The sequence below is a fragment of the Xenopus tropicalis genome, chromosome 1, assembly GCF_000004195.4.
Source record: "Xenopus tropicalis strain Nigerian chromosome 1, UCB_Xtro_10.0, whole genome shotgun sequence".
Classification (NCBI taxonomy): Eukaryota; Metazoa; Chordata; class Amphibia; order Anura; family Pipidae; genus Xenopus; species Xenopus tropicalis.
In genome coordinates, this window is record NC_030677.2 from 56,634,483 (window position 1) to 56,659,781 (window position 25,299).

Sequence of the window (25,299 nt, forward strand, 5' to 3'; positions counted from 1 at the left end):
TTTCTTCTAGTTCTAATAAACAGCTGATTTTTGTTTAATGAAAAATATTCATGTCATACTAATGTCATCTCATACCAAGTCCCTCCTTTTTTTAATGAATTTAAATATTATATGCAAGTATATAATTTAGTAATGTATATGTACACTGGGCATTTGTATATATATAGTATATTTATAAGCATGTAGGATACATAATTATGCTTAATGCATTTGCTAGTCTCTCTGCTTGCGGTAAGCTATTGATAGTATAAAAGAGTTCATATATTTAATGCTTTTATTTGCATTTACAGAGCTTATCTAGTCAAAAACCCTTGAAGGTAAAAAAAAAAAAAAATTACCTCTGCTTCATGATATTCACATGTATGTTTTTACCAGTGAGGATTCCCTTGGAATTTCAAAGCATTTCTCTGATCCTGCTTTATCTCTGGAATGCTTTGTCAAAAATCAAAAATCTCCTCATATCTTAAGGATTATCAGCTTTCCAGCCATAGCTGGAAAGTATACAGTAACAGCTACACGAATGAAGCACTACTGAAATACTGCCAGGGGAAGGGCTGCTGCAAACAAGGTGTACACATTACATTTCTTGCCAGTAATGTCCCTGGTGGCCTCTGCACAGATCCATACTGGTGATTAGTGGGTGCCAGAAATGTTCTATTGATAGAGTTCCCAGTCTGGCAATGCATTTCTTTTCCTTTTCTAAACAGACACTGGGAATTACCAAAATACCCAGCCAAAGGGTATTTCTCTAAAAGCCTCAAAGGGGATAGATTGATGTGAAAAAAAAACCAAAACATTTCTACGTGAAGGAAAACCTTCATGTAAGCTCTTGAAAAAGCTTTCTGTAAAGAAGGATTTGTATACCTCTAGTCCAAGCTACTTATCACATGTTTTTTTTCTTAACCATGAAACTGCATGCTATAGCACAGAGTGCTGTTCATATATTGCAATAATAGCTCGAAACAATAGAGCAATCTTTGAAAATACTTATAGTAGGGTTTAGGAAACAGAATCTTAGGACACTTTCCAGCTGGTCTTCAGCTTTTATTCATTGTTCTTTTTGAATTATATACTTTTTTGTTTGGCAGCACTAATGCTTGAAATTTAAATGGTTATCTGGCTTCTAAAATACATAGAAGTTATAAAAACATGCTAGATAGCATTTTTAGCTGCAGAGAGGTAGGAGGCAGAAAAGAAAGGCTTATAAATATAAATTAAAAAAAGAAACAAAAAACTCACCAGATAATGAAGACCAATAGAAACATTTTTAACTTTAGTTGCCTATGCTGGTGCTGTAATAAAGACACGTTTAGTTGAAAGAAATATAAAGGTTGCCCAACACCCATTCCGACACCTCATTCAGTGTCTAAGGAGCTTATTACAGGTAGCAAATAAACTGAATTTGCAAAACGAACACAGTTACGACTACAACACAGAAATGAAAGTGTAATGCAGTTAATTAGGAGCCATTGTAGGACTATACTAGAAAATGTATTGATATGTGGTCTGCAGATACATAGTTAGTTATCCCCTGACTTTTCTAGTTAGTTTTGGTGTGTACATTGTATGTTTGTTGATGCTAATAAGACATAATGGAAATTGATGCCACCTTCCACTGCATAGTTATAATATTCTTGGTATAAAATATCCTTTATTAATTAATCCTTTATTATGACCAAAGGAAATACTGTCTCTTGTGTTTTGGTTATTTTAGTTGAATGGTGATAATGTGGATATAATAACATAATATGGATAAGCATATGTTTTTAGTTTGTGTACACTAAAGGGAGAGAATTCTTTTTTGCCAGCTACTAGACTTTCAGGGGCTTATAGGTTCTATCTACCCATTCTGTGACTATATATGAAGTTCATGTAAATGAAGAACAGAGTACCCGCACGCACACCGACTTAAAAGAGAACAAAAAAATCTTTATTATTCCAACATTTCGAACACTAAATGTGTTTTTCTTCAGGGAAAAAAAAAATATATATATATAATATACACACACACATATTAGAAAAAATTCAATAAAAACACTTTCTCACACACACACACACACACACACGCATTTTAAAAATATAGAAAATTGAAGAGTGGAAAAATGTTCTTTGTTACTGAAAGGTTATATGTTTCTGAGAAGGAGAGTTGGCTGAGACCTAGCCTAGTGAGGATTGGCGATCTGTGCTCGTTCAGCAGGCAATAATTATCAGCACCACAAAGCCTTCTTACAGTTCAGCATAATTGGGACTAATAACACACTGACCTTATGCCTGAGAATATTTATAGTCTCTCCTTACCCTGGTCTTGTCAAAAATAATGTAAACCCTTCTTTGAATTTAGTGCTGGTCTCATAGAAGACTCTTAAAAACACATTTCTTTTAAATATGACAGTGAATTGTTAAAGTGTAGCTTAATATGGAGTTTAGCAGCCTTGTAGAAACTTTGATATGACATTGTATTGAAAGAGATACCTGATTTATGGGATTAGGTTCCTAATGGTGAAGAAGGTTTCTGCTAAATAATTGGCCTTTGCTTTATTCACTTGTCATGGTACAATGACTTGTGTATTAAGGAAATGGGGTTTGTTAGAGGAAAGGAAGCCTTGCATGTCATCAAGAATCAAGGTGTCTCAAAGGACAATGTTATAATCAGCCTTGCCGGCCTTGGGAACAGATTTGATTTGCGATGCCTACTGATAAAATCTCGTTATCTCTTAAGTAAAAGTAATGAAAAAATGTGCACCTGAAAAGAAATGCATGTCAAGTCTTTGTATCTATGTTGCTATATCTATATCACAAAGCATAATTCATTTCTCTTTCCTATATAGGCTTATTGCATTGTTGCTTGTATTAAAAATGCTAATTAAAAAAAAACCATTCTGACCATAAGCAAACAGAAAATCTATCTGTCTAGCTATGTGTGTGTGTGTATATGCTTGTATGCTTGATATCTGTTACGAAAACGTCCGTGTTTTGATAACTTAGTGTTTTACTATAGAGCTGTATTCTTTGTATGCTTGTAAACTAGGAAAGCTTTTATCTCAAATTGTTATACAGGTATAGGACCCATTATCCAGAATGCTCGGGACCAAGGGTATTCCGGATAAGGGGTCTTTCCGTAATTTGGATCTCAATACCTTAAGTCTACTAAGAAATCAATAAAACATTAATTAAGCCCAATAGGATTGTTTTGCATCCAATAAGGATTAATTATATCTTAGTTGGAATCAATTACAAGGTTCTGTTTTATTTCTACATAGAAAAAGGAAATCGGTTTTAAAATTCTGAATTATTTTATTAAAATGGAGTCTATGGGAGACGGGCATTCCGTAATTCGGAGCTTTCTGGATAACGGGTTTCCTGATAAGGGGTCCGATACCTGTACTGGCAATGATCAAACAATGATTTCATGCTTCTTTAATTTTCTTTGTCATAGTCTCCCCATGAAATCAGTTCATGCCTGCCAAAATTCCAAGCAGTGATTGTTAGGCATTACCAGTTATACTGTTTTCACACATAGGTAGCCTAAATCTGCATAGGAAGTGTTAGCATACACACACAGTATCTCTGTGATATGATCGATTGATCGAGCCTAGCCTTCCATCTGTATAGGAAGGAGTCAGGCTAAGCTCAATCAATCGATCATTGTATAGTGGATGCTTCTCCTTCCTTCGCCGTATTGCCATAGTTCAGTTGACAGGAAGCCAAGTTTTAGCAGGATAGGGCAGTTATTGGTGCAGGGTAGAATAGCTTTTTTACTTAAAGGAGAAGTAACACTAACATTTTTTAAGTAAAAAAACTATTCTACCCTGCACTAATAACTGCCCTATTCTGCAAACCACTTAGTATTTTAAATGCTTTAATAAAAAATACCTGCTAAAACTTGGCTTCCTGTCAATTGAAGTACGGCGAAACGGCGAAGGAAGGAGCAGCAACCACTATGCGATGATCGATTGATCGAACCTAGCCTTCTTTCTGTATAGGAAGGAGTCAGGCTAGGCTTGATCAATCGATCGTCAATCGATCGTCGCATATTTCATATAACCATTTGTTTTCTCACTTCCTTTCTTTCTTTCTTTCTTTCTTTCTTTCTTCAGGAGTGTTGTTATTGCTCAGAAGAAATCAGTTCCCCCAATACCAGCTACTGTTAGTACTGCTCCTCACGCAGTTAGTGTGGTGTCAGCGACGGATTCCTCACAAGCTGCAGATGCTGACAGAGAATCCTCTGGTAAGTAAATGTCACCTCTTATCATTTGTAGCTAACTGCCTTATACTAAGGAAAACTTTTTTTTAAGGTAATTCTTGGCAATTAGGAAAAATTTTGAGGCAACTAATTACCTTACTTTAAAGTGCCCAATCATCCGACCATTATAGCTTCCTTTGTTTCTATTGTAAAACAGTTGGTCTGTCCTGTCTTGTGGCAAGTGGCTTGGACTATAGCAATGCTATTATATAGTTTGCCAGGACACATGGATTTTTGATGTGACCAACCATAGTAATGAAATGGTTGGTCACATCAAATGAATCCATGAAAATTGTGTAATATCCAACCATTTTGTATTTTTGACTTTTTGAAATTTTTTGAATTATTAAACTGGATGATGTCTGCGTTTGTGTAGTGTGGGAACCAAATTAAAAAGACTTGATGATGGTCACACAGAGAGGACTAGAGGGCCAAAACATGTATTCAGAAAGGTCAAGGGGCAAAGAGCCATGATAAATAGACATAAATGCCGTGGTTCATTAGGCATATGGTGCAGCAAATGGGCAAACACTGGAACTTACGTAGTAGAACGCTTAAAACCTTCAAATTCATGATTCGCTAAAGAATTTAGCAGTCTACAAGTTTTGCACTTCCAAATTGCTGACTGAATGTTGATCTATCAGAATGATTACAGTGTATCCTTCACAGTGATTGTTTCCCAGTTTGTTTAATATCAAAATCAGGTTGTTTGGTTTAAACAGATACTCTGTATGCAGTTTGCACACTTTTAAGAAAATTCATATATAAAATATAGTGTATGTTTAACATGCCATACCTGAAAAGAATCATCTTCTACCTAGCAAAGTATAAAATAATGCAGTATGCTTTCTGAGTTCCAAAAATCCATGCTTCTTTTGCTGTATTTTTAGAGTAAGTTAAACCTCAACCATTAGTAATTTGATCACCTGATCAAAATATTAAAGTTCTGTATGAAAGAGCTTCCACTGAATTCAACCTACCATGTTTGATATATATGTACTAATGTAATTTTCCCCCCAAGGCAAATTTGGGTGACTTTGGGGAAAAAGAAGCACCACCCACGTATGTTTTCCCACTGGCGATTTATTTTATTGCTATTGGGAAAGCATTTTGCTGTTTGCTTAATTATCCAATTGTATGACTTTTATTTTGTGAATTCTAATTTATGCAGAAAAAAAAACATTTTGAGTTATTGTTCCAGACAATTTTGTATTGATAAGTTAGATGACTGTTGTGCACCTCATTCCTGAGATAGTGTTATAGATTCTCAGTTGGATTGGTATCCCTGTATTTGCAGTTTTATTTTAACAAGATGCTCGGTTACTGCTTATAAATATTATCCCCACTTAAATTCATACTTCATTGTAAGTGTGGGTTAACCATATCAAGAGCTTTTCATAAGACCTGCCTGAATAAGAGAGTGACATTACTCAGAAGATACTGCGTGAAAGCCTTAGCCAAAAGCATTAGATGACCTAGGTTTCCTTTTCAGATGAGGAAAATTTAGAGCTTTTAGCCATAGTTTTTGAGTGTGACAAAACCTAAACATGCCGTGTATGCAGTAATGTCCTGCTCTGAGGGGCTGCTTTTCTTCTAGATTAGATTGTACAAAATACAGGCAAATACAGCATGTTTCAGTGTGGAACAAATGGTAACAAATTAACACTGGATTAAGAAACACAAAGGTAATTGTCCTCTCTTGGCCCAGTCAAAGTGGCATGATTTAACTAAAGCTGAACAACCTGGAACTAATCTACATAGAAAAATAGTCCCAACCTCTGTGCCTTGTTGGAGGCAGATGACCACCAAGTACGGATTGAAGGCACTGGCCAACAGGAGGTAATTTTATGGAATCACAATAATAATGAACTTGAATTAATTCAACACAACTGCCCGTCATGCATTTAGAACATTCCCTGTGAATATTCCCTGCAACATATTAAGGGGCCTATTTATACTATGTAAAATGATTAATACCAACAAAACGGTATAAAAAGCTGTGTATGGGGAATTTATCAAGGTGTGTATTTTATTTGATGCCATTATTTAACACAAATAAGTCCTGTGAGTGCGGATCCCTTCATTGGTTTATCTCATACTTTCCAAAATGCGGAATGGCTTCATTATTCCGAAGTCGTGCAAAGTTGCCTCCAGGAGCAAACTTTGCTCAACTTTGGAATAACAAAGGGATGCAAAAAGCCATACATACGTGGTAAGGACCAGTCTGTGGGAAAAAAGGATGTAGCAGTATTATGGTTCCTAGGGGATTTATTAATTGAACAAAGTAGAGTTGTCCTAAATGGTTCTCCCACCTAGGATGGGCCTGCAACCAAGCTGTTTAGAGTGATAGTGAAAGGAGTAAGCCTTTTTCTTGACTTGTGAGGTATCAAAGAGTACATATGAGAGTGTGGCTGAAGGACAGAGATAAGGGAGGTACCACTAGGATGTTGGAACATGTTTGGATGCAGAATTTGCTCAGGCCAGAATGCATCTTGCTACAATACAAATTTTGTTTTAATTATGTGGCCAGTACTTTCTTGATGTTCTGTGTATAAAGGTGTGTTGTTTTTGTGATAACTTATTTGTGGGTGTTGTTTGCAAATAAAGATTCAGTTCAATTCCAATTGAATTCCAATATGTCTAATGTGCTTATGTAAATGACTTCACGGACATAGCAAAAGGAAACTGTTGAGAAACAGCCCTTTTAAATTCGTAACAAAACTCTGTTCCTGTGCCATAAATGTATGTGTGCCCTTTATCAGTTTTTAAACGTCAGGTTACATCAATGGCTAAACTATACCCCAGGTCTTTATAAAAATGTATTGCATAAAACAGCCCATGTGTATAACCCTACTTCATCTAAAAAAAACATTTTCATAAAAATGCATGCAGTATATGTCATAGGGTACTCCTAAATAGAAAATTGCCATTTTAAGAATTAAGGGTCTCCTGGGATCATAGGATTCACAGTGCACACAAACAAGCCAAGGCACACATACATGCTAGGCCACATCAGCCACATCACCCGTTGTTTCATTGGCTGATGGAACTTAGGGCCAGGGGCAGCCCTTAGTACATAAAATGGCAGATTTTCTATTTAGGATTACCCAATGACACGCGTTTCTACAAAAAAAGTATATTTTGATGAAAATGTTTTATTTAGAATGATGAAGCAGTGTATTACATATGGGCTATTTTATATGATATATTTTTATAGAAACCTGCAATGTTCAGGGGTTTAATTTCCCTTTAACATTAAAGCCTATGCTATATATGCCTATGCCAATTGTTCATATAATTGGAAGATAATATCCACTTATAAAGAAGGCAGATCACCACAAGATGTTTACCATGTGTAGCTATAGGTATGTATATATTCTAAATTTAAATAAGATTTTAATGAACTTACAAATTAACTAAATTAATTTAAATAACTGCAAGGTAATTGACTTAGTATAAATAAAAATACATAAGCTCCAAGAGAATAGGAAAAGGTCTTAAATGATGCTTTACTGCAAGACACATTACTTGTTTAGTGCCTTTGGGAATGTACAATAAGCTTTGCTGAGAGCCAATGCTAGACAGATGATCTATTTGCATTTTCTTTTATGTTCTTGTGAGTGTCTGTAAAACTGTCAGTTTGAAGGAGCCAGTTTATCAGTGAAAGGGTAAGAGAGATAAGTCAGTTTGATTCCACATGTTTGAAGTGGCTACTGTGCTTATTATCCACATGTGTATTTGTAGATATAATCATGCCTGCCAACAGAGAAAAATCAAATTCATGGTTTGAACATGCAGACTTTTATTCATATTCGCACATTTTATGCTTTATTTGAAATGCAGACAGAAATGCAAAATGTCTGAGCACTGCCAGCCCGTAGAAACAATTTTTTTAAACAATGGTTTGTTTTGTCCAGTTTTTCTGTTGTAACACTTTAACCCTTGGTGTTTGAGAACTGATCTCTCAATAAAGTGTAAGCTCCAAAACTATGATAAAATCTTTTCTAAAGGTTCGACTTAAACTTCTGATCATTCTTGAATAAAACAGACATTGGGCTCAAATACATTCTGCACTATAGTGAGTAAAGTGTTTTTCCCCCCCCCATAAATCAGTGTAATTTCAGTCACAAAGAGAGTCTTTTACAACTGCGTGAATTTTGCTGCAAATCAGACAGATGTGCTGCCAATTTTCGATTTCCATTTGGCATAATTTCCAGCAAATGAGAATGTGCGCCAGGTTCTTTAACCACAACAACGCTGCGGTGAATGATTCAGGAACTGCTTTAGGAACACCACTCAATGCACTTGTGCAAAATTGGTAACAGAAGCCAGTAGTACCATACAGTAGTGCAAAGAGCGGCTTCGTTTAGCAAAACGACCGTCAACTGCATTTGCAGTCGTAAATGAGCCCTATTTATTCTCAACAGCTGACGATGAGCCATACTTGCATATAATGTATACCAATTCATAAAGTTTCTTAATGTTAGTAAATAAGCCAAAAACAAAAAACAAAAAAAAAAAAAAAAACACTTTGAGGTGTCCGGGTCCACCAATGTGAAGCCTGAAATAGAGAATTTTGCCTTCATTAATGAAATATATTTTGTCGTTTTTGGTAACTACTTTTTAATTTTTTAAAAAAAGTGTAACAATGTTTATAGTAAAAAAATGTATATATTTTATGAATAATTGTATACTTTACTTTTTTTTTTAATATATAGGCAGTGGATCATCAAATTCAAAACTGCCTTCTGTTCAGACTGTTGCTTCTGTGCCAGAGGACTCTGCTTCACATATGAGGTAACCGGTCATGTGTTTTTATCTTTTAGTTTTAACTTTTATTTTACAGACCACAAGCAATAATCAGGATTAGGTTTTAAGACCATGCATGGGTTAATTGCTAAGTCAGCATTCCAAGACTGGCTTCACTAGTCACAGATGTTCCACTTGGGGTTTTTTTTTCCTATAAAAGCATTTTACATCTGATGTAATGTTAATTTATTGCATACAAGACAAAATACATAATTAAACTCTCTTTACGTCTCAAAAGCTTGCTGCCTTTTCTGACCTTTCTAGGATTTAAGGTAAATCTGTCTTCTTATATTAGCATTACAGAGAGATTGGAGCACGCTCTGGAGAAGGCTGCTCCACTCCTGAGGGAAATATTTGTGGATTTTGCTCCTTTTCTGTCTCGCACACTTTTGGGAAGCCATGGCCAAGAATTGCTTATTGAAGGGACAAGTAAGTAACTAAAACCTTTACACAACAACAGTATGGTTTTTTTTTATCACACACACACACACACACACACACTCTGTTACAATGTCCCTTTAGCGTTCTAAATTTATATTATGGATAAAGGTTACGACTTGTTTTGTGGTTTATAAAGTTAAACTGAGTGACAATTGAAATAGCCCATAGTTAAGTACTATAACTTTTGTTTACATCTTCGTCGATAGTATCATAATCTAATTGACAATTTGCCACAGGTCTTTTATATTCATTATTTTTCTAGGCTTGATATTGGATGACATTGAGGTTTGCTTACTCCACTTTGGCATAGGCAGTGGTATAAAAACAATTTACTTGGCCCTTGTTCCTCTTTCTCCTCCTCTCCTCTTAGTGGTTTCTGCCTGCCTACCTGGTCCTCTCAACTACCTCTGCTACGTCAGTGATGCTTATCTGTATAACTACCCTTCTTCTCTAATCTTTTTTTATCATGGCTATCTGCTCGTCTTTAGTTCACATCAGCATATATATATATATATATATATATATATATATATATATATATATATATATATATATATATATATATATATATATATATATATATATATATATTTTGTCGGCACTCACAGGGTCAGGGACTGGAAGGTTCCAGTAAGGAACCGAAACGTTGGACCAATAAATCTCACCTATTGCATCCTACTTTGCTTTGTTGCCCATGAGTCTTCATCGTGAGAACCCTGTGAGTGCCGACACCTGCCTCTCTATTCTGTTTTCTCTGCTCTGGCACCCAGGTATCGCTCCTGAACGGTGGTGTGCTCTCCATTCTAGAAATGTGTATATATATATATATATATATATATCTCATACCTCTCAACATTTTGAAAATAGAAAGAGGGGCAAAAAGAAATGCTGCGTGTAGTGCGGTGGAATTTTTTTAAACCACGCCCATTTTTGCAACCACACCCCCTAAATACCACTCCCATTTGACTAAATTTGGCAGGTTATTTAAAGTTTGAACACATTTCTGGGAGTTTTGGGGTCTTGTTTTATATGTTATTACAGTTTTGTTAAAAAAAAGCTGAAATTTCCCTTTAAGCTGCAAGTCTCAAGTCCCCCAAGAGACCTGTTAGGCTTATTAGTTACAATTGTATCTCAGTGCAGGTGTGGCTTTTTACCTTTCTGGGCTCTCTGCCAAAAGCTACTTTTTAATTAAATTTGTATCTTTTTTAGCTTCAGTGCAGGAGATCAAAGGGAAATGAGGGACTTTTCAGTAAGAACCCAGGACTGCGGGTTGAGCTGTCAAAAGAGGGGACTGTCCTGCGAAAATCGGGACAGTTGGGAGCTATGGTATAGTATAGAGGGCACTCTCTAAACAATGTAAAAATGTATTATTGTTTAATGGGGTGCTGTGTGGTAGTTCAGCAGGCACAGCAATTACAGGGCTCAAAGAGAAATCTTTATTAGTTCGAGATCAGAGTTTTCGTCTGAATCATAAACCTTTAGCAAGATGACACAGTGTACAGAGCACCCATTAAATACTCTACTTTGAACTTTGGCACCAAAATATGTCATACTGAAGTCGCAAAACCCAGTATACAAGAATATTATAGTGACCATATATAAAACTAGTAAAAGACAATCTGAAAACCATAGAATAGCATTAAAGGACATGTAAACCCCACACACAAAAATTCAATAATCAGTGAACAGCTTCTTCGAAATCTTTTAATACTTTCCAGACTCGTTGTCCAGGGGTTAATAGTAAGGCTACAACATCTCCTTAATCACTTGGATTTCCTTCTCCTCCTGTAACCCACTCGGCCCCCACCCTCAGGAATTTGCTTTGGCTGTTGGCTTGTGGGCATGCTCAGTTGTTCTATGCTCAGATTACTGAACACGCCCCCCCCCAGTCTAGCAGCCAGTAAAGAGGTGGCATATGTTGGTTCCCATGGAAACTCAGCTCTAGCTGTCTGCTTCAGTTTTTTCTCCCAACCAACTCTCCTGAGCTCAGCTCAAACAAAGCAGAACTTTTATCAGACAGTTCTGCCTGTGTGAGCCTATATTCTTGATGAAATTAATGCTGTATAAGTGTCTGTGTGTGTGTGTATGCTGTGTATGCTGTTTGCAGATTTAAATGTGATTATGTATCAGAGGAAAAATGGCCACTGGGTGAAAGCTGCTATTTGCTTTAGGAAAATGTGATGGTGATGGCAAGCTGAGGGGATATACACAGTACATATGATGCCATTTGGGTGGGGGAGACATGCCCAATTGATATACATTGTAGGCAAATGTAGGCTTTACATGTCCTTTAAGACACTAACAAGAAAAAGACCATTTGTGTTATTTGTAATGACTGTAACTGTGAAAATAGCAATCAATAAGGGGCTGATTTATCAAAATTTGAGTTTGCATTTATTTTCACGATTTGAGAAAAAACGCAGCAAAAAAATGCATATATATTTGAAAGTATTCTTAAAGAACCACAAAAAAGTTTTTATTTATTAAAGAAAAAAAATCCTCAAAAGTCACCAGAAAAAAACATGCCAGTAAAAGCTGGCTAGGTGAAATAGAAGTCAATAAGAATTATCTCTAACAACTGTATGTATTTTCCCAGTTATTAAAACATTTGTGTTTTTTTTTTTAAGCAGTTATTTTTTTTCATGTCCGTTTTTTTTTTCCTTCCCATCAGCTTTTAAAGGAGAAGGAAAGGCAAAGTCACTTGGGGGTGCCAAAATGTTAGGCACCCCCAAGTTACTTTAATCGTATACCTCGCACCCCGGGCTGGTGCCCCTGTACGGAGAAAACAGCACCAGCCCAGGGCACCTGGAGCGCAACGCTTCCTCCTTCCTGCTTCCTTTCTGAAAATGCCAGCGGTCGGCGCATGCGCAGTAGAGTTAAAAGCCGGCTTTTCACTGTACTGCGCATGCGTGTGCAGGGAACCCGGAAGGAAGAAGCGATCGCTGCTACCCCAGGCTGGTGCGGTTTTCTCCGTACAGGGGCACCAGCCCGGGGTACAAGGTAAGCGATTAAAGTCACTTGGGGGGTGCCTAACATTTTGGCACCCCCAAGTGACTTTACCTTTCTTTCTCCTTTAAGGAATATATCCAGATCCTACATGCTGTAGATCAGGGATCCCCAACCTTTTATACCTGCAATCCAAATTTATGGGGATCATAATATAATAGCCATTATATTTTAATCCCCATAACAAAAGACTGAGGAGATTCCAAGCCCCAGTTTTAGAAAGGTGCCAGGCTCATTTAGAAACATTAGTGCGGCCATGCCCAGGTAATCAAAGGATTTTATTGGCATGGACATCCAAAATTCCTCTGTGTACAGAAGAATCCTGATGTAAATTTCTGTAACAGGCCATTGTCAATAAAAATCTAAAGATCAAAGGGATACTGCCATGACTATTATGGTATATTGTTTATTTCTAAATTACATAACAGATAATTCACTCTACCATTTAAAACTTTATTCTTGAACCAACAAATGTAAATTTGTAATATTGGTGTGCAGGAGCCATTTCAGTGCATTGTGCCTGAGTCTGAGCTTTCATAAAGAGCCAGCGCTACACATTAGAACTGCTTTCAGATAAACTATTGTTTTTCCTGCTCCCATGTAACTGAAGGAGTCCCAAGCCAGACTTGGATTTCTTAATATTTAGTGCTATTCTGATATCTACTGGGAACTGCTATCTTGCTCCCTTCCCATTGTTCTGCTGCTCTGCTGCTGGGAGGAGGGTGACATCACTCCAATTTGCAGCTCAGCAGTAAAGTGTGACTGAAGTTTATCAGAGCACAGGTCACATGGCTGTTGGACCCTGGGAAATAAATTCTATGGCTAACCCCATGTGAAATTTCAAAATTAAATAAAAAAAAAAATCTTTGTTTTTGAAAAACTGATTTCAATGCAGGATTCTGCTGGAAAAGCTCCATTAACTGACAAAAAAAAAGTATACCTTTAAAGGAGAATGCAAGTCAAAATTTAAAAAACATACTGCCCAATAGTCCTCCTATTGTTTAGTAAAAACGCCACACTTTTGGCTCACCTAATCTAATATTTACTCAGTCACACTTACTTCACATTTTCTAGAACAGGCAGCCATCTCTAAAAAGGTATTCTCCCTTCCTTTCCCTCCTTGCTTCATACTGCAAATGTGTTTGATTCCCTCCCCCCCCTCCCCTCTGGCATATCCGCTTCTGATTGGCTGGTGGGCATGTGTAGCTCAGAACAGCAGACAGGATCAAGTTACACACATGCTCAGAGAATAGGAATGCTGCCGCTGGCAGCCTACAGGAAGGACAGAGAGATTTCAGTGATGTCACTGTAGGCTTCACACTGCTGTAGGCTGCCAGCACCATATCTCAGAGAAGCAAGCAGGGATCTGAGAATTTAAATATGCAGTAAGTACTTAAAAAGAATGCCTTTAGACTTACTTTTAATTTATATTAACCTTTCATTGTCCTTTAAGTAGGACAGTATACCTTTTAAGTAGGAAACCAAAACAAGCCTGAATACAACCTGTTACGATACATTTCACTTAATTTTCTTTTATTAATATTTCCCTTATTATCCTTTGCCTATGCTTCATTGCTTGAGTATTGATTATATTCTACCCCCAGACATGGGGAATACAAACATAAACTTTTATTACATGGTGAATCATGTTGGCTTTATTTATTACATGCTGTGACTTCAAGATTACTTAATGAAACTCTTACAAACTGTATGATCATTGTCTATGTGTTGGCAGGGTTATTAGATCATATAGAAATTTTGATCAGGAAACATGGGCAAATTGTCAGGAGAATGCAAAAGTGTGCATTTTTGCTCCAAAATCAGGCCCTTCTGTACACTCACAGGCAGATACTGATGTCGGGGCAGAAGGGACATAGCCCTAAAAATGAGTATTTGTACCTTCTCTTAACTTAATTATTGTCATGCATTCTGCTTACAGACAATATACAATTTTTCTTGTACAGTTATGGGATCCTTTTTCCAAAAAACAGTTATCCAGAAAGCTCTGAATTACAGGAAGCCCATTTCCTACAGACTCGATTTTAATCAAATAATTCAAGCTTTTCAAAAAAAAATTCCCTATAATAATAAAGCATTACCTTGTACTTCACCCCAGCCAAGATATAAGTTTATCTTTATTGGAGGTAAAACAATCCTATTGTGTTTATTATATACTGTTTAAATTATTTTTTAGTTGAAGGTATGGAGATCCAAGTTACGGAAAGACCCATTATCCGGTAAACCCCAGGTCCCAAGCATTCTAGATAACAGGGCCTGTACCTGTACAGGTATTGGATCTCCTATCTTGAGTATTCTGGGGCCTGGCATAATAGGGTAAATCCGATCACCGTACCCTAATGCTGCTAAAAGCATTCAACATTTTTTTTGGATTTATATTAGCTCAGTTATTCAAGTACAAGGTATGGTGTTATTATTAGAGGTAAAGGTGACCATTATTGAAAAAAAAAAAATGGTTGCTTAAAATTAATATTTCAGAAAATGGCACTCCCACTTTCTGCATAATGGGTTCCTGGATAAAAGTTCCCTTACACTGTTTTGTGCCCTCCAGACATTTCTCATATTTTTGTGTATTCTTTATACAAGAAGTGCTTGGGGAAAGAAGAAAGCAAATGATGCATGTTTTATTCATAAATGCACTGAAAAGTGTGCAATACTCCATAAAAAGTATCCTTATTATAACTGCATATGGGGTAGTGCTATGTGCTTCATTTATACCTATGTAATAATGTCTTTGTGCAAGTTTTCTCTTGGGTAAACTGGCATTTAAGCAGAATGTACATCCAGTTACTGACAGAGTTAGTACAAAAAATATCTTTTAAGTAACATCTTTGGCTTCTGTTAAGGTTTACTGTGAGGCCAAGGGTCAAAGTACTAATAAGAGTGTTCGGGATGTCTGCTGCCACCACACAAAATGGAAACTTGATTGATAGCTAGAGGGCTAAAGGGAAGGGGAGCAGTGGAGAAAGCAAAGGTCAAGAAACCATTTCCCTTCTCTGCATATATAATTCTCCTTCTCATGCGCAAATACCAATATTAAGTGATGAAACATATGTTATGCATTTCTCAAGCAGACACGTTTACAGTGCCGTTGTGGTTTTGGTTTTTTTCTTTCTTCGTTTTATTGATCAAAGATACTGGTTCAGATAAGTGCAGGTTTTATATGCACAGCTATTTATCCCATTTTATCATAGATAATAAATAGCAAATAGCAAACATTTTTCCTATAATCCATCTACATAATGTTTTTGTTTCAGATTGTGCACTTTGTGTTTTGTTTTTTCTTCCCTTTTATTAAGCTCTTGTTTCCTTGTTTTTAGGTCTGGTTTGTATGAAATCGAGCAGCTCAGTAGTAGAACTTGTCATGCTGCTATGTTCTCAGGTAGGGACTTTTAAATATTCTTTTTTCTATGTCTTTAATTGCGTGTTAATCTGTATCAATTAACATTAACATCCATGATCTTGGATTCATCTTTTTACCTAATAACAAAGCAAAAGACACACAAATATGGTATATGTCTTGCTATAGTTTTGCAAATATTTAATATATATACGCATCACTCCACACTCACATCTAAGATTACTTTAGATTCAAACAGGGCTTCTTTCCACTGGCAGCTGCCCTCTCGGGGCTCAGAGAATTTAAAGACCTTCCAAAGTCGCACAAAGTTGCCACAGGAGGAAATTTCATGCAACTTTGAAAAGCCGGAATGATGCATAGGCCTTTCCACTGTTGACTCCTATTGCTGACAGTGGAAAGGCATTTCGGACTGTTAGTCATTTATGGTAGCAGAGATCTATCGTGGAAACTAGCTAGCTCCATGGTCCATCAGCCTAAGGGTTTGAGCACTAATACAAAAGATTACCCTCACCCCTTCAGCAGTACATAGTAACCAATCACCTAGTGCAGTTATACTAAAACAGTGGTTTGCAGTGGGTTTGTTTGAAAGTACACTTTTGTCTGCAAAGGCCAACCATTAACATTTTGAGATAAAAAAAAAAAATCAATTTTCAGTTGAAGAGATGTGCCTAAAATTATTCAATGTTTGCAGAGGGAAGAAATATATTTAAAAGATATAACTACTTCCATGACGAGCCTGGCTATGATGGTTAATCATTAACCTTGTGAAAAATGTATTACAATTTAATGCAGTCTTTCGTTTGTGTTACTAGGTTTGCTGTAATTAATTGAGATTTGTTACTAGGTTTGCTGTAATTAATTGAGATCTGAGACTTATGAAACAAAAAAAACTGCTCTCTGATAGACCTGACCAGTGGAAGACTCCAAATAGCCTTTTTAAAAAGAAGGGTATTGGCTTATAGGTCAAGGGTTCTGCTGTATGGACAAACCTTTGACCTTCATTTGCAGGCCTTCTGGTTTCTCTGATGGATAAATAAGGATAATGCAAAATTAATGTTTCTTTTCATCGACCCATTTCATGTTAGTGCTTATACCATCAAATTTATTTAGGCCTTGCTGATAGACATTTCATGAATACAAATGAAAGATTCATAGAAGGTGTGAAGAATCAATTGTTAAGATAAAGTCAATAAAGTGCAATAAGAACAATTACTTCAGGAGATTACAGCTCATGGATTTCTCAATATAGTAGTGAGCTTATTATTGCAAGCACTGGGCGAAATATAACTCGCTAGTAGCTTAATAAATATGCAATTTATATTTACTAAGTACCTGCCAACATTTAACTATTTGGGTGAGAACCACTGAAAAAGTAGTTAAGTGTGAAAATAAATGTTGAAATGTTTATGAGCAATATAAGATGTGCAGTATGTACTTACTTTTTTTGTCGTAACTAAAATAATTTTTTTTTTAAATTTCCCATTATATAGGCAGTAAATTTTAAAGCTATAGTGTAATGTATGCATAGAGCATTCCTTCTCTGCATGTTCAGATATATGCTATTATTTGAAGAGCAGATGGCCTGGTCCGACTGTGCCATCATTCTTCACTGCCCTTTTAAACAAACCAGAAATTATATATTTTTTTATATCTGTCAACCTTACAATTAATAATTTGAATCTTGTAAGTGCTGTACCATGCATTCAAACATACATTTGAGGGCATACCCATGGAATTATAGTAACCTGTTGGAAAATTTCCATATTTATAACTATTCAAAAAATACTCAATAAGAGATTTGATAGAATTCTGAATCCAATCCTAATTGGGTTTAGGGTTGCCTTGTACTAATAATCTGAATTATTTATTAATCTGCCTTATATTGTGACATTTATATTCTATATACACAGTATATTGTGAGTGGGTCCCTAAGCTCAGTGACAGCAGCACAGAGCATCTGCAGGGAATCAGCAGAAAAGAAGACATGAAGTTACTGGGGCATCTTTAGAGGCACAGATCTACCCTGCTAAAGCACTGTGGTTGCCTAGGACTGGTACAGAAGCCCAAAGCAAAATGTACACCATTTCTAGCCTACTTGTTTAGTTAATATTTTGTTCTCCTTTAAGAGTTATCCTTGTGTTTAATGGAACACAAAATATCAAGTAGAATCTTTCCAGTCTTTGTTCCCTTCCTAATCCCTAAAAGTCATTGCTGTAAGTAAGATATTTGTCAGGAGGGAACCCTATCAAATATGATATTAATATTCTTAAAATGGGCAAATACATAAAATAGTACCAAGTTCTCACACTTCGTAGCATAAAATGTAAAAGTATCAGACTGTAGTTGCCAATAAAATGTGCAGAGGCAGTATAGAATGAGGCAACTCTCTTATTTCATCCCACAAGGCCTGTATCACAGAGCACATACACAACAGAACATAAAATGTGTTCCATGTTTCTTATAGCTTGACAACCCCTACAGCAGCAACACGAGGAGGTGATTGGGGAAAAAGGCATCAAGTAATTGCGGTGCGTTGTACCAATGCATCATAATTTTGTAAATGTGCTCCTTCTGTCTAGTTTACGTCACCATATTTTTGGCATTGAACCAGATGGAATTGTGCCTTATCTTATTTAGGCCTAGGCACACCTTTCTTTTCTTTCTTTTTCCACGTGTATTTGAGATGTCAGAGATGGTGTTAAATTGTATAATAAAATGTTGGGTCGTGTAGTAGGGACAGCAATGAACAAAGACGACGTAAGATATATGTGAACTTTTGAGAAAACTACTAGGTATGAGGAGTTTCGGGCAGAATTATGTTATATCATCAGAGATTCTGACCAGGTAGTTTTGATAAATTGAGCTAACTTAAGGATTTTGTGTGTGTGCAACTTACTCCCTCTGTATGCTTATGCTCTTCTTTACTCTTGATGGAGGCATCCTTGGCAGAAGCAGGCAATGTTGCTGTGATATCAAATATTTTCCTGTGTAATGTGTGTCGTTGTATATTGCATATTTTTTTTCTTTTCATGGACTTTGATCTGTGATGCTGTCTTTTCATATATAGAACTGTATAAACAAATAAATATACACGTATCTTACATTTTTGATTAGAAAAGTACCTAGGGAAATAGCTTATGCTAGATTGATGGATAAATGTAATAAACATCATAACTGAGCTGAAGTTGGGAATCTTCATAGAGCTTTCTTACCAGAGAGCTGTGCTGCTGTAATTCTAATTTTGTTAACTTTACCTTTATTGTTACGTTTTGCTCATGGGCTTTTTAAGTTAGTGTTTTATGCCTTTTGTATTCATACTTTTAGGTTAAGTTTCATACAGATATATATTTTTTTTAGACTGCCGTGATTTTTAATATATATTTGTGATTTTTTTTTTATCATTCTATAGAATCAATTTTAGTTGATCTCATTGTTTCCTTTGTTACAGGTTTATTTGTCAATGATGCTTTTTTATTGAATGTACTAAAGTATGATTGTTATGAGGGTTTTAGACATTTTAAAATTAAATAGGCAGCTTGCTTGTTGTTACTTTAAAAATACACAATTACAACCAATGTGCCTTCACATTGGTTCTTTTATGCTGATGTTTAAAATGTATTTTAGGGCTGTTTTTTAGTTCAAAATGTTGGAAATAGTGGGACTAAGGGTAAATGACATTCCCTAATGCGCCTATTTGTCATGGGTGTCACAGACCTGTGTAATGCTAATTAAACTGTGTATGCAGCAATTTTTCCAGGGGATTTTATAGCAATGTTGTTTTGTAGCAGAAATAATGAAAACACTCTTGTGATTTCTAAGGAAATGATGTAAACTTACATGTAGTTAAATTTAAAACTGAGACACAAAGGTGCAATGTAAATGGTTGAATGTGACTCAAGATGCTTGTGAACTACATTTTTCTTATAATTATTTGTTATAATTAAATTTTCGCTTGCAATTTTCCTTATTTGAAGAGGTCAGTAAGGCAATTACTGATGTGATTTATTTTCTTAGAAAGTGAACTGTCCCTCATTCTGTGAATGCTGGAGATACATGAAATTGAATCCGAGCTCAACCGTTTGCAGATACTGGGAGGATAGTGGTTGAGTTTGATTGATTGACTTTTTACTCTTTTTTTTTAGAGGGGGTTGTAACATAAGGTATGAAGCAGTATCTGGATACTAACATTTTAATTATTTTTTTAACAATTGATTGAATGGTTTATGTAGCAAAGATCAAAAGATCAGGTCAAAAACTGGATTTTAATCATGTTAATAATATGAATGCTTTACAGAGTTAAAATCTATGAATTAGGGGTGAAACTTTCTACATTTATCATTGTTATTATGAGTTGGTGTTGAATGCTAGATATCTATCAAATTTTATATTTTCTTCTTCTAAAGTCTTTTTTTGTATGTGACCACGACACTATTTGGCCTGTTTCGTGGTCATTGCCTAATACTAAATGGAATAAAGAGATGGAAGGATAGATGCTAGCATTTAAATAAAATAGACTAGGAGAATGAAAAAGTTGGGTGAGGAAAGGAGGTAAAAATAGTTTGGAAAGCAGGCCAAGGGTCTATGGTTTTCTGGTGGGCCCCTGGGGTCCCAGTCCGACCCTGTTTTCCAGGGTGCCACAACCATGTGACCTGTGCTCTGTTAAACTTCAGTCACACTTTACTGCTGCGCTGCAAGTTGGAGTGATATGACCCTGCCTCCCAGCAGCCAATCAGAACAATGGGAAGGGAGCAAGTTAGCAGCTCCCACTAGATATCAGAATAGCACTCATTAGTAAGAAACCCTAAGTCTGGCTTGGGACTATTCCAGTTACATGGGAGCAGGAGAAACAATAGTTATCTGAAAGCAGTTCCAATGTGTAGCACTGGCTCCTTTTAAAAGCTCAGACACACAATGCACTGATGGCTGCCTACTCATTAATATTACAACTTAAAAAATACATTTGTTGGTTGAAGAATATAATTTTAAATGGTAGAGATTCATTGCTATGTAAATAGTGTAATTTAGAAATAAAAAGTACACCATAAAAATCATGTTCCCTTTAACTAAAAGGCATTTAGGGCATGGTCACAGGGAGCGTTGGTTCTGCTGATCTTTGCCTGCAGTTTTTAATCAGGCAGAGGGAAGCGGCTCCACACTAATCCGCATCTCCTTGTAGCTGCACTGACAAGCAGAGCTGTCGCCTGTATTCAGCCAAACAAAGCGGATTGGGAAGAGGATATTGGCCCAAAAATGTCTGCTTCTCATTTTTAGGCCATTCCACTCCCTGTAGTTGCACGCAGTAAGATACTGTGATTTTCAATGCAGCTACAGAGAGATGCTGGATCTGGACCTGCTTCTCTCCACCTCCATGTAACCATTACCTCCATGTAACCATGTCCTTAGTTGTACAGGTATAGGACCCGTTATCCGGAATGCTCGGGACCAAGGGTATTCCGGATAAGGGGTCTTTCCGTAATTTGGATCTTCCTACCTTAAGTCTATTAAAAAATCAATAAAACATTAATTAAACCCAATAGGATTATTTTGCATCCAGTTAGGATTAATTATATCTTAGATGGGATCAAATACAAAGCACTGTTTTATTTTTACAGAGAAAAAGGAAATCAATTTTAAAAATCTGAATTATTTGATTAAAATGGGAGACAGGCTTTCCGTAATTCGGAGCTTTCTGGATATCGGGTTTCCGGATAAGGGATCCCTTACCTGTAATACATTGTCTAGGCAAAGAGACCGCAAACAATTTATGTATTAGAAGTATCAATCAAACACTGACTCCAACTCCTGCATAAAGATAGATTGCTAAAAGGAGGAAACGGAAAAGTAACTTCATTATTTCAGAAACGTAACAGAACTTTTAATTGAATTTAATGTAAAGTGTTTCTTGAGACGAATTGTGTTTTAATAACCTTTGTTCCCTCCAGAACTCCAAAAACTGAAGGCACTTTTCCAAGTCTTCTCCCTTGGTGTATGTTTTGCTGCAGAGGTCTGTCAATGGCAGCAGTGGGCAAAATCCCCTGTGTGCCAAAACCCTATGATTCAACAGAGGTGGGTTGCACTTAAGCCTGCCAATGTTAAGTCATTGGAATTTAATTAGCAATTAAATATGATTAGCTGACTGAATAATTAAAGGGAGACTTACTTTTTGCAATGGGCAGTGATGGATAATTTTATCCTTAAATAAACATAGTAATTTAAAAACTGTTATGTATTTTCATATTAGACAAATATTTTATGCTTTATGTACTAATAACAACAGTGTGCAGTAAAACACCACTTATGTAAAAATATTTTTATTTGATCATCCCAGTAACCTGAAAAAACGGCAAAATAAATGGTGTAGAAATGTATTAAAATGATTGTTGTCCCCCATGATACACTTTAAAGCCTCCGGGTAAATATAGCTTCTCTTCAGCTATATAGAATGCACTTGAATTAACTTGTAACCTGCCATTTAGCATATGTTTAAAAGCTTGTTAGATTCTGGCAGAACAGTTGAAAATCAGTGTAACAGGTTCTAAAATCTATAGCAGAAATCTATGGCAGGTAAGTTGTTAAAGAAGATCTTTTAAATCCGTATTCTATTAAATCCACTTGCTTCAGAAATTAGTTTAATAGTTCTCTGTGTGTGCTTCTTTTCAGTGTGCTTTGTGCCCATGTAACTTGTTATTTCCATTTCATGCTAAGGAGTCTATTTTATGTTTAGTTGCTTTTTGAATTACAGGTAGGGGACCCATTATCTGGAGGTCCATTATCCAGAAAGATGTGAATTAGGGGAAGACCATCTCCCATAGATTCAATTTTAATCAAATAATTAAAATTTTTTTAATGAATTCCATTTTCTCTGTAATAATAAAACAGTACTTGATCCCAATTAATATATAATAAATCCTATTGAGGTTATTTAAAGAGGACCTGTCATCCTAAGAAATAATTTGAAATTCTTTTCTATTGTGTTTGTTAAGAAAATAAACATTACTTACACTATATAAATTATATAAATCTTGTTTCCTTCAGTCTTGGAATTACACAATCACAGGCAGCAGGCAGGTACCACTTTGTGGACACTGTTATTAAGGCTATTAAGTTTTGTATCACCCAAATATCTTGTGTATGGATCAGAATGGGGGACTTGATGCGCATTCCCATGCACAGGCTGCACAATTATATGGTGATGAGGGGGAAGTGAGTGCTGAATGGAAAGTGAAAATAATTATTTACCCTACGTCTAGAGGTAGGGTAGGCAATATATGATTGACAGCTCACATTAAATGCTTTTATAATGGGTTTGGATGTGTTAATTTAAAAATTACTTTGGGTTTTATGTTTAATTTAAAGTGGTTGTCAATGCTTTTACCACAAGGTGTGTTCCTATGCATTTCCTCAACCCATGCAAATGATTGGGTAACATAGGGGCACTGTGCAAAGATTTGAGAGAGGACTCCATCCACAGTTTAACCAAATTATAGTTGTATTATTATCACTGATGGCACACATACATTATAAGAAGGATCATGCTAACTAAAACAAGGATAAAATGGAACCCTTAATTTAATATGAGGGCAAAGTGTGCCAAATGTTTAGAGAAAATAAATAAATTAGAATTACTACAAGAGAAAGAAAGAAACACAATATTTTTAAACACATACCTTTATCTAGTTCTTGCATTTACTATGAGAATGTTGCATTTAACTATTGCGCATACCATATAGAATTTATGCTATTAATTGGTTTAATGGAAGAAGTTATATGCACATTTTATTTGAAATTGCTTATCTAGGAGTGAGTATTTTAGCTGTATGGGCCATCATTATTTAAGAACATTGTTATGAAAATTATGTTGTATTGTAAGTGTCAGGTATGTGTATATCAATATAACACCTCTGAATTAAAGAACCATTTCTTAATGTTACTTTATTGACTTCTAGTCAAAAGGTCATAAAGAATATAGATGCAGTAGCTCAATACATATACTCATGTATTTCTCTGTGCCATCCTTGTTTTGCTCCTGAGCATTTCTACTACCAAAAGTACACTTGGTCTTTAAAGAAATATTTCATGTAATTTAATATGGCAGAACATTTTTGTTTAACGGACATGAATATAGTTTTTGAAACAATAGACACAGCATTCAAGGTTGCTTGATAAAAGCTTTGTTTTGCTCATCCTAATTCAGGTTGACATACATTCCAATAACACTACCGCCCTTCCAAGGCTTAAAGCTAAATTTATGGCTATGCATTGTGAAGTGCATCATTTAAAATGGTTTCAACCCAAAACATCTAATAAATAAATAATGTGTATGGCTACTCGCTAGCAGACTTTCTAGACTAGAAATCATCCCATCGGATACTCAGCAGTCCACTATCTGAGAGCCTGTCAGATAAATCTTGCAGTAGTTGCATTCATGTCTTGTAAATCACATGTTATTGTCTGAGCCTTCTGCCTGGTCATCTATTCTTTTCCCATTTATCAGAAACACATAGGATGCATTGGAAAACTGAGCTTCAACTAGTGTGGCCTGTATATCCAAAGAAATTAACTAAAGGGAAAACATTATTATTTCGTCTTTAGTTTATTTAGAGGCCTTTTATTAAGAGGCTTAAAATTACACAAGGTGATTAATTTGTATAATAATTACAGACATTTTGTACTTTAGACCCCCACCTTTGTACAGTTATAAAAATAGTAACACCAAAAATCTTACATTTAATTTATTTGTCCAGCAGGTACATATAAATGATTTTATGGCAGCAACAATTTTATTTAATAATATACAAAGGCTTTCATATACATGTCTGTAAAGATCCATGAATGACATTTGACCTCAGTTTAATATGACTGTAAATCTGTAACCATTGTATTCTATATTCTATTGGGTCCATAAATATTCGGCCAGTGACACAATTTTGCTCTGTACTCCATCACAATGGATTTGTGTAGACTTTCAGCTTTAATTCAGGGCATTTAACAAAAGCTATTTAGGAAAGACAGACAATTTTATAGACTCCCCCCCATTTTCAGGGGCTCAAAAGTAATTGGACAGACTAACATAATTATAAATATGATAATTTTCAGTACTTTGTTTAAAAAAACCTATTGCACTCAGTGGCTGCTTTAAAGGAAAGGTAAAAATCACTGGGGAATTGAAGCCCAGCCCATGTGATGTCACTGCCCCTCCTCCTCCCTGTGACATCACGGCCCCTCTTCCCCCCCCCGCCCAGCTTTCTTAGCCGGTAGAGGTGGCAACCCAAGATTCACATGAGAACAGTTCAGCTCTAATTCTCCTTGTGCTGTATGGCACTGCAACAAAAGATACAGGGTTAGAGAGTTTATTCTAGTATATTTGTGCATGTGCAGAAGTATTTTTTGGGCTTTATAATTGCCACTTTCTCTCCAGTTT

At 35.9% G+C, this 25,299-nt stretch overlaps 1 protein-coding gene across 1 annotated transcript in view; it reads left to right on the forward strand.

Moving 5' to 3' along the window:
• The window catches only part of lrba (LPS-responsive vesicle trafficking, beach and anchor containing), a 341,818-nt gene that overhangs the window by 61,731 nt on the left and 254,788 nt on the right, over positions 1-25,299 (forward strand). Inside the window, exons 30-33 of the mRNA XM_002933499.5 lie at positions 4,098-4,228; positions 8,962-9,040; positions 9,348-9,481; positions 15,838-15,899. Of these exons, the coding sequence (XP_002933545.3) occupies positions 4,098-4,228; positions 8,962-9,040; positions 9,348-9,481; positions 15,838-15,899 (406 nt within the window). The remainder of the gene's footprint in view (positions 1-4,097; positions 4,229-8,961; positions 9,041-9,347; positions 9,482-15,837; positions 15,900-25,299) is intronic.